This window comes from Procambarus clarkii, chromosome 10, assembly GCF_040958095.1.
Source record: "Procambarus clarkii isolate CNS0578487 chromosome 10, FALCON_Pclarkii_2.0, whole genome shotgun sequence".
Taxonomy (NCBI): domain Eukaryota; kingdom Metazoa; phylum Arthropoda; class Malacostraca; order Decapoda; family Cambaridae; genus Procambarus; species Procambarus clarkii.
The window spans coordinates 29,226,287-29,236,660 of NC_091159.1; the positions used below are offsets into that span (position 1 = coordinate 29,226,287).

The 10,374-nt window shown below is 53.6% G+C and overlaps 2 protein-coding genes across 2 annotated transcripts; one reads left to right on the forward strand and one right to left on the reverse strand.

The window, feature by feature from the left end:
* Positions 1 to 1,631: 1,631 nt before the first annotated feature.
* Positions 1,632 to 3,535, reverse strand: LOC138363255 (protein SON-like). The gene is made up of 2 exons (XM_069322264.1): positions 3,504 to 3,535; positions 1,632 to 3,378 (listed from the first exon to the last, which is right to left on the reverse strand). Exons 1-2 carry the CDS (start codon positions 3,533 to 3,535, stop codon positions 1,632 to 1,634), a joined length of 1,779 nt encoding a protein of 592 aa, XP_069178365.1.
* A 512-nt stretch (positions 3,536 to 4,047) lies between these two features.
* Positions 4,048 to 9,895, forward strand: LOC138363256 (uncharacterized; the record flags this gene model as incomplete). The annotated part of the gene is made up of 2 exons (XM_069322265.1): positions 4,048 to 5,383; positions 9,855 to 9,895. Coding segments are annotated over 2 exons (1,377 nt in total), but the record flags the coding sequence as incomplete, so codon positions are not given.
* Positions 9,896 to 10,374: the final 479 nt, after the last annotated feature.

Genomic DNA, 10,374 nt, shown 5'->3' on the forward strand with positions numbered 1-10,374 from the left:
CACCTCAGACTTGTCCCGCGCATTCCAATCACTTCAGACTTGTCCCGCGCATTACAATCCCTTCAGACTTGTCCTGGGCATTACAATCACCTCAGACTTGTCCTGCGCATTCCAATCACTTCAGACTTGTCCCGCGCATTACAATCCCTTCAGACTTGTCCTGGGCATTACAATCACCTCAGACTTGTCCTGGGTATTACAATCACCTCAGACTTGTCCCGCGCATTACAATCCCTTCAGACTTGTCCTGGGCATTACAATCACCTCAGACTTGTCCTGGGTATTACAATCACCTCAGACTTGTCCTGGGCATTACAATCACCTCAGACTTGTCCTGGGCATTACAATCACCTCAGACTTGTCCTGGGTATTACAATCACCTCAGACTTGTCCTGGGCATTACAATCACCTCAGACTTGTCCTGGGCATTACAATCACCTCAGACTTGTCCTGGGCATTACAATCACCTCAGACTTGTCCTGGGTATTACAATCACATCAGACTTGTCCTGGGCATTACAATCACCTCAGACTTGTCCTGGGTATTACAATCACATCAGACTTGTCCTGGGTATTACAATCACATCAGACTTGTCCTGGGTATTACAATCACCTCAGACTTGTCCTGGGCATTACAATCACCTCAGACTTGTCCTGGGTATTACAATCACATCAGACTTGTCCTGGGTATTACAATCACATCAGACTTGTCCTGGGTATTACAATCACCTCAGACTTGTCCTGGGCATTACAATCACCTCAGACTTGTCCTGGGTATTGCAATCACATCAGACTTGTCCTGGGTATTACAATCACCTCAGACTTGTCCTGGGTATTACAATCACCTCAGACTTGTCCTGGGTATTACAATCACCTCAGACTTGTCCTGGGTATTACAATCACCTCAGACTTGTCCTGGGCATTACAATCACCTCAGACTTGTCCTGGGTATTACAATCACATCAGACTTGTCCTGGGTATTACAATCACATCAGACTTGTCCTGGGTATTACAATCACCTCAGACTTGTCCTGGGCATTACAATCACCTCAGACTTGTCCTGGGTATTACAATCACATCAGACTTGTCCTGGGTATTACAATCACCTCAGACTTGTCCTGGGTATTACAATCACCTCAGACTTGTCCTGGGTATTACAATCACCTCAGACTTGTCCTGGGTATTACAATCACCTCAGACTTGTCCTGGGTATTACAATCACCTCAGACTTGTCCTGGGTATTACAATCACCTCAGACTTGTCCTGGGTATTACAATCACCTCAGACTTGTCCTGGGTATTACAATCACCTCAGACTTGTCCTGGGTATTACAATCACCTCAGACTTGTCCTGGGTATTACAATCACCTCAGACTTGTCCTGGGTATTACAATCACCTCAGACTTGTCCTGGGTATTACAATCACCTCAGACTTGTCCTGGGTATTACAATCACCTCAGACTTGTCCTGGGTATTACAATCACCTCAGACTTGTCCTGGGTATTACAATCACCTCAGACTTGTCCTGGGTATTACAATCACCTCAGACTTGTCCAGGAAAACTCATATATCTGACATGGTCAAGACGTGCCTCAAGAAGTTAAGAATTGTCCTCAGATGTTTGTCTTCTCAGTTAATTGAACTCCAGGAAAGTCTCATTCATCCTTGTCGAGGGTGGTGCTGCCACGTCCAGTGCTGCCACGTCCAGTGCTGGCACGTCCAGTTCTGCCAAGTCCAGTGCTGCCACGTCCAGTGTTTCCACGTCCAGTGCTCCCAGGTCCGGTGCTGCCACGTCCAGTGCTGCCACGTCCAGTGCTGCCACGTCCAGTGCTGCCACGTCCAGTGCTGCCACGTCCAGTGCTCTCACGTCCAGTGCTGCCACGTCCAGTGCTGCCACGTCCAGTGCTGGCACGTCCAGTTCTGCCAAGTCCAGTGCTGCCACGTCCAGTGTTTCCACGTCCAGTGCTCCCAGGTCCGGTGCTGCCACGTCCAGTGCTGCCACGTCCAGTGCTGCCACGTCCAGTGCTCTCACGTCCAGTGCTGCCACGTCCAGTGCTGCCACGTCCGGTGCTGCCACGTCCAGTGCTGCCACGTCCAGTGCTGCCACGTCCAGTGCTGCCACGTCCAGTGCTCTCACGTCCAGTGCTGCCACGTCCAGTGCTGCCACGTCCAGTGCTGCCACGTCCAGTGCTGCCACGTCCAGTGCTGTCACGTCCAGTGTTCCCACGTCCAGTTCTTCCACGTCCAATGCTGCCGCGTCCAGTGCTGCCACGTCCAGTGCTGCCGCGTCCAGTGCTGCCACGTCCAGTTCTGCCACGTCCAGTGCTGCCACGGCCAGTGCTGCCACGTCCAGTGCTGCCACGTCCAGTGCTCTCACGTCCAGTGCTGCCACGTCCAGTTCTGCCACGCCAAGTGCTGCCACGTCCAGTGCTGCCACGACCAGTGCTGCCACGTCCAGTGCTGCCACGTCCAGTGCTCTCACGTCCAGTGCTGCCACGTCCAGTGCTGCCACGTCCAGTGCTGCCACGTCCAGTGCTGTCACGTCCAGTGTTCCCACGTCCAGTTCTTCCACGTCCAATGCTGCCGCGTCCAGTGCTGCCACGTCCAGTGCTGCCGCGTCCAGTGCTGCCACGTCCAGTTCTGCCACGTCCAGTGCTGCCACGTTCTGTACTGCCACGTCCAGTGCTGTCACGTCCAGTGCTGCCACGTCCAGTGTTCCCACGTCCAGTGCTACCAGGTCCGGTGTTGCCACGTCCAGTGCTGCCACGTCCAGTGCTGCCACGTCACGTGCTGCCACGTCCAGTGCTGCCACGTCAAGTGCTGCCACGTAAAGTGCTGCCACGTCCAGTGCTGCCACGTCCAGTGTTCCCACGTCCAGTTCTTCCACGTCCAGTGCTGCCACGTCCAGTGCTGCCACGTCACGTGCTGCCACGTCCAGTGCTGCCACGTCTAGTGCTTCCACGTCAAGTGCTGCGACGTCAAGTGCTGCCACGTCACGTGCTGCCACGTCCAGTGCTGTCACGTCCAGTGCTGCCACGTCACGTGCTGCCACGTCCAGTGCTGCCACGTCTAGTGCTTCCACGTCCAGTGCTGTCACGTCGTCCAGTGCTGTCACGTCCAGTGCTGCCACGTCCAGTGCTGCCACCTGCAGTTCTGCCACGTCCAGTTCTGCCACGTCTAGTTCTGCCAGGTCCAGTGCTCCCACGTCCAGTGCTGCCGCGTCCAGTGTTACCACGTCCAGTGCTCCAACGACCAGTGCTGCCACGTCCAGTTCTGCCACGTCCAGTGCTCCCACGACCAGGGCTGTCACGCCCAGTGCTGCTACGTCCAGTGTTCCCACGTCCAATGCGGCCAGGTCCAGTGCTCCCACATCCAGTGTTCTCACGTCCAGTGCTGCCACGTCCAGTGCTCACACGTCCAGTGCTCCCACGTCCAGTGCTGCCACGTCCAGTGCTGCTACGACCAGGGCTGCCACGTCCAGTGCTGCCACGTCCAGTGTTCCCACGTCCAGTGCGGCCAGGTCCAGTGCTCCCACATCCAGTGTTCTCACGTCCAGTGCTGCCACGTCCAGTGCTCACACGTCCAGTGCTCCAACGTCCAGTGTTCCCACGTCCAGTTCTGCCACGTCCAGTGCACACACGTTCAGTGCTCCAACGTCCAGTGTTCTCACGTCCAGTGCTGCCACGTCCAGTGTTCCCACGTCCAGTGCAGCCAGGTCCAGTGCTCCCACGTCCAGTGTTCTCACGTCCAGTGCTGCCACGTCCAGTGCTGCCACGTCCAGTGTTTCCACGTCCAGTATTCCCACGTCCAGTGCTGCCAGGTCCAGTGCTCCCACGTCCAGTGTTCCCACGTCCAGTGTTCCCACGTCCGGTGCTGCCAGGTCCAGTGCTGCCACGTCCAGTGCTGCCACGTCCAGTCCTGCCACGTCCGGTGTTGCCACGTCCAGTGCTCCAACGTCCAGTGTTCTCACGTACAGTGCTGCCACGTCCAGTGCTCACACGTCCAGTGCTCCAACGTCCAGTGTTCCAACGTCCAGTTCTGCCACGTTCAGTGCTCACACGTTCAGTGCTCCAACGTCCAGTGTTCTCACGTCCGGTGCTGCCAGGTCCAGTGTTGCCACGTCCAGTGCTGCCACGTCCAGTGCTGCCACGTCCAGTGCTGCCACGTCCGGTGCTGCCACGTCCAGTGCTCCAACGTCCAGTGTTCTCACGTCCAATGCTGCCACGTCCAGTGTTCCCACGTCCAGTGTTCCCACGTCCAGTGCGGCCAGGTCCAGTGCTCCCACGTCCAGTGCTCTCACGTCCAGTGCTGCCACGTCCAGTTCTGCCACGTCCAGTGTTTCCACGTCCAGTGTTCCCACGTCCAGTGCTGCCAGGTCCAGTGCTCCCACGTCCAGTGTTCCCACGTCCAGTGTTCCCACGTCCGGTGCTGCCAGGTCCAGTGCTGCCACGTCCAGTGCTGCCACGTCCAGTGCTCCCACGACCAGTGTCCCCATGTCCAGTGTTCCCACGTCCAGAGTTCCCACGTCCGGTGCTGCCAGGTCCAGTTCTGCCACGTCCAGTGCTGCCACGTCCAGTGCTGCCACATCCAGTGCTCCCACGACCAGTGCTGCCACGTCCAGTTCTGCCACGTCCAGTGCTGCCACGTCCAGTGCAGCCGCGTCCAGTGCTGCCACGTCCAGTGCTGCCACGTCCAGTGCTGCCACGTCCACTGCTGCCACGTCCAGTGCTCCCACGACCAGTGCTGCCACGTCCAGTGCTGCCACGTCCAGTGCTCCCACGACCAGGGCTGCCACGTCCAGTGCTGCCACGTCCAGTTCTGCCACGTCCAGTGCTGCCACGTCCAGTGCTGCCACGTCCAGTTCTCCCACGTCCAGTGCTGCCACATCCAGTGCTCCCACGACCAGTGCTGCCACGTCCAGTGCTGCCACGTCCAGTGCTCCCACGACCAGTGCTGCCACGTCTAGTGCTGCCACGTCCAGTGCTCTCACGTCCAGTGCTGCCACGTCCAGTGCTGCCACGACCAGTGCTGCCACGTCCAGTTCTGCCACGTCCAGTGCTGCCACGTCCAGTTCTCCCACGTCCAGTTCTCCCAAGTCCAGTGCTGCCACGTCCAGTGCTCTCACGACCAGTGCTGCCTCGTCCAGTTCTGCCACGTCCAGTGCTGCCACGTCCAGTTCTCCCACGTCCAGTGCTGCCACGTCCAGTGCTGCCACGTCCAGTGCTGCCACGTCCAGTGCTGCCACGTCCAATTCTGCCACGTCCAGTGTTCCCACGTCCAGTGCTCCCACGTCCAGTGCTGCCACGTCCAATTCTGCCACGTCCAGTGCTCCCACGTCCAGTGCTCCCACGTCCAGTGCTCCCACGTCCAGTGCTCCCACGTCCAGTCACACACACACATATATCTTGTATGTTCCAAACGCCTTAAACGCACCCCCCCCCCCCTCCGTCCCAAACCAATTATACAGACCACACCTTGATACCTGGCGATAATTTCGGGGCTTAGCGTCCCCGCGGCCCGGTCCTCGACTAGGCCTCCTGGTTGCTGGACTGGTCAACCAGACAGTTGGACGCAGCTGCTCGCAGCTTAACGTATGACTCACAGCCTGGTTGATCAGATATCCTATAGGAGGAGGCCATAGCACGAACCTTCATACCTCCCCCCCCCCCTCTCACCAACTTCCCGTTCTCTATTACAGTGTATGTCCAGTCCTCTCGGTCTTTCCTTGTAGCTCAGTCCACCTAATTCTTTCTCTTGTAGCAAACAAGAAATTTAGACATTTCTAAATTAAACATTTATAAACAACGAAATTTAGACATTTCTAATTTCGTTTTGAAGTTACCATGAGGAGTTTTCTATGTTGTCCACGAGCAGCGTTCTGAAGTTCTCTGTTGTCTCGTGATTCGTGTCATCAGTTTTGCGTCGTTGGCAAACATTGACGCAGAGAATTCATCTTAATTTATAGTGGGCAAGTACTCTCTGGTCCAGGTCATGGTGTCCTCTTACTCCTCCTGGTTTGTCATGGTTGTGCAGTAGCTTCCTGTGTGGAACACTGTCGATGGCTTTCTGGAAGTCCAGGAAGACTGCATCATATACGACTGGGAATAATCACTTCCATCTTATGTGATTTTTTGCATCGTGTTGTGGACCTCCTCTAACAACACTAACTCCATTGTTAGTGTAATTCCAACTCCAGTAATTCCAACCTCCAACTCCACCCTCCAGCAACACTAAATGTTACCGCTGCTTTTTGGTAATGTTTCAACTTTATGAAGAGTTGTGTGTCGAGCCCCACACAACTCAACACCTTCACCCAACAGATGGCGCCACCAGGCCACAGCACAGCCGATGGTGCGGCGGAGGAGTGTCCGACACCAGGAAAGCTTCGAGGTGTGACTGACAAGGAAGCTGCCCCCCCCCCACCTCCCACCCCCACCCCCCGGCTTGCCAACTTGATTGCGTGGACGAGTTTGTGATCAAGTTTGCAATCACGCGGACATTTTTGCAGCTAAGAGGTCGGCCCCTCTCCACCTAGCTCCTCCCACTGAGTGCACCCTGCTACAGTGCCACCAGCCCCCCCCCACCACCACTACAGTGCCACCTGCTCCTCCCCGCACCACTACAGTGCCACCAGCCCCCCCCCACCACCACTACAGTGCCACCTGCCCCTCCCCGCACCACTAAAGTGCCACCAGCCCCCCCCCACCACCACTACAGTGCCACCTGCCCCTCCCCGCACCACTACAGTGCCACCAGCCCCCCCCCACCACCACTACAGTGCCACCTGCCCCTCCCACCACCACTACAGTGCCACCCCTCCCCCCACCACTACAGTGCCACCTGCCCCCCCCACCACCACTACAGTGCCACCTGCCCACCCCCCACCACCACTACAGTGCCACCTGCCCCTCCCACCACCACTACAGTGCCACCCCTCCCCCCACCACTACAGTGCCACCTGCCCCCCCCACCACCACTACAGTGCCACCTGCCCCCCCCCCCAACCTATCTATGCCTCTAGTAGTACTCAAGAGAACAGAGTATAGAAATAAACTAGATTCTTGCTAAAGTTGGGACAATCTTTTTATTGTTTAGATGTGTGTATGTATATTTACTATATGTACCTGCTGAGTCGAGCTATTAGCTCTTGGACCCCACCTCTCTAACCAATCTATTTTTCCCTCTATTATGTATACTACGTAGATTTCTCTAACACGCGCGCGCGCACACACATTCCCAGGAAACATCCCGTAGCAGTTGTCTAACTCTCAGGTACCTATTTAATGATAGGTGAACAGGTGCATCAGGATGAAAGAAACTGCTCATTTGTTTCCGCCTCCTCCGGGGATCAATCCCCGGACCCTGGGACTACGACTCCCGAGCTGACGACTGAACATGTGTGTGTGTGTGTGTGTGTGTGTGTACTCACCTAATTGTACTCACCTAATTGTGCTTGCGGGGGTTGAGCTCTGGTTCTTTGGTCCCGCCTCTCAACCGTCAATCAACAGGTGTGTGTGTGTGTGTGTGTGTGTGTGTGTGTGTGTGTGTGTGTGTGTGTGTGTGTGTGTGTGTGTGTGTGTGTGTGTGTGTGTGTGTGTATTCACCTAGTTGTACTCATCTAGTTGTGTTTGCGGGGGTTGAGCTCTGGCTCTTTGGTCCCGCCTCTCAACCGTCAATCAACTGGTGTACAGATTCCTGAGCCTATTGGGCTCTATCATATCTACACTTGAAACTGTGTATGGAGTCAGCCTCCACCACATCACTTCCTAATGCATTCCATTTGTCAACCACTCTGTCACTAAAAAAGTTCTTTCTAATATCTCTGTGGCTCATTCCCATATCTCATGTGTGTGTGTGTGTGTGTGTGTGTGTGTGTGTGTGTGTGTGTGTGTGTGTGTGTGTGTGTGTGTGTGTGTGTGTGTGTTTTAAAATGTATTATAAAACAAACACTCGATTTTAATTAAACTTGACAAGCAAACCGGTGGCTGACACCCAGAGAGTTTTATTAAATTTTGGAGACGGTCGGGAAGCCACCGGGGAGGCCTGGAGAACATCGGGTCAGGTGGTGTGAACACTGGAGAACATCTCTCAGCACCGGACCACGTGTTCTGTGTTCTAAGGATGAACCTCTAAAGAAAGACTGGCAGGTGAATCATCGGGAAACCATTGCAAAACGATAGATATATCCCTGGTCGACGTCACTGGTCGACGTCACTGGTCGACGTCAGTGGTTGACGTCACTGGTCGACGTCACTGATCGACGTCAGTGGTTGACGTCACTGGTCGACGTCACTGGTCGACGTCAGTGGTTGACGTCACTGGTCGACGTCACTGGTTGACGTCACTGGTCGACGTCACTGGTTGACGTCACTGGTCGACGTCAGAGGTCGACGTCAGAGGTCGACGTCCCTGGTCGACGTCACTGGTTGACGTCCCTGGTTGACGTCACTGGTCGACGTCTCTGGTCGACGTCACTGGTTGACGTCACTGGTCGACATCACTGGTCGACGTCATTGGTCGACGTCCTTGGTCGACGTCATTGGTCGACGTCGCTGGTTGACGTCACTGGTCGACGTCACTGGTCGACGTCCCTGGTCGACGTCACTGGTCGACGACACTAGATACGTTCACTAAGTAATGTCATGATAAACTATCCTTTCCTGTCCATTACCATAGGATGTGATCAGGTTAGGCCAGGTCAGATCTCACTTTTACATCATTATCATCATTATGCGTATATCTATCTATATATATATATATATATATATATATATATATATATATATATATATATATATATATATATATATATATGTATATATATATATATATATATATATATATATATATATATATATATATATATATATAATATATATATATATATATATACATATATAAATATGGCATGTTTAACAGGTATAAATCTGCAATTGCAACTGTTGCAACAGACAGTATACAGTGCCTGCTCTGAGATAGCATACGAGGATCGTCAATGATGATATCATCTGCGTACATCAAGAGAACGTCGTTCATTGGTTACTGTGTTCCCCGCGTGAGGTCAGGGCTGTCACCCCCGGCTAGTGGGGGCCTGATCCACAGTGACGTCACTGGCAAACACCAGCTGGCGACACAAACATGTTTGTTACACGTTGGTCATTGACCACGACACCCCCCCCCCCCCCCCCCCTGTGACGCTGACGGTGACGGAACACAACGCCCCGGGTGCACACAGTACATTAAACATCTACCTCCGTCCCTTAGGTTAGGTTAGGTGAGGTTAGGTTAGAGGGAGGGAATGATTAAAAAGGAGGATGCCGTAAGGGAGTAGACACTTGTCTGAAGCTATGGAGCCTTTACTCCAGGACTGAGGCAACACCCGCCCTGCCATATGGTCCTCCTCGGCCCCTCGCCTGGTCAACTGTAACATAACATCCCCCTCCTTGTCGCTCCTCACCTTATATATGTATATATGGAAGTTCTTACTCACAACTCACGAGAGAGAGAGAGAGAGAGAGAGAGAGAGAGAGAGAGAGAGAGAGAGAGAGAGAGAGAGAGAGAGAGAGAGAGAGAGAGATTATATGTGTTTATCCTTGCTTGCCTAAGTGTCCATGGGGAATGAGTCTAGCTCTTGGCCTCTGCCACTTATCTGTCGTGTTTCTCCACCGACAACTTATTCCTCGCACATTATCATCATATTTCTTTTGTTCCTTACCTGTGGCGAAGATGTATTATCTCATCTGTTCCTTGATGTTGTATGGTCTCGCCTCGACCAGTTGTCTTCCCTCTCTCTCAACTTTCTCTAGTTCAGAGACAGAAATTCCATGATTCTATGCCTTTGTAATGTGGTCCTCAGGTAGGAGCAGTGTGGTCGAGGAGGAGGACATGACACCATAAGACTTAAGGACATTGCTGAAGGCCTACTGGCCGATACGTTGCCACTGACATTTATATTCACCCAAACTATATCCTCCCAGGTGGGAGGCCTAGTCAGAGACCGGGCCGCGGGGCCGTTAATCCCAGGAACCTTCACACGGTACAAACTCATTCATGCATATGTCCTACGTGCTCTTGAAACACTCGAGGGATCCCACGGCTGTTACTTTACTCGGTAAGCTAGTCCTGAAATCAACAACCCTATTTCCAAACCAGTATTTACCCAGGTGTTTCCTGAATCTAATCGGTCATACGTGGGGGTTTAATAGTATTATGAAGGCCTTGCAGGGGCCCATAAAGGTTGCCTGAACATCCAGTCTTCCAGTTTTGGTAGTACTTATTGTAACGATGAGGTCCATGGTACATATACCGACGTATAACGAAATTAGAAAGTAGAAATCGGCACTATTGACTTGGACAAACTGGAAAACTATTGTCTA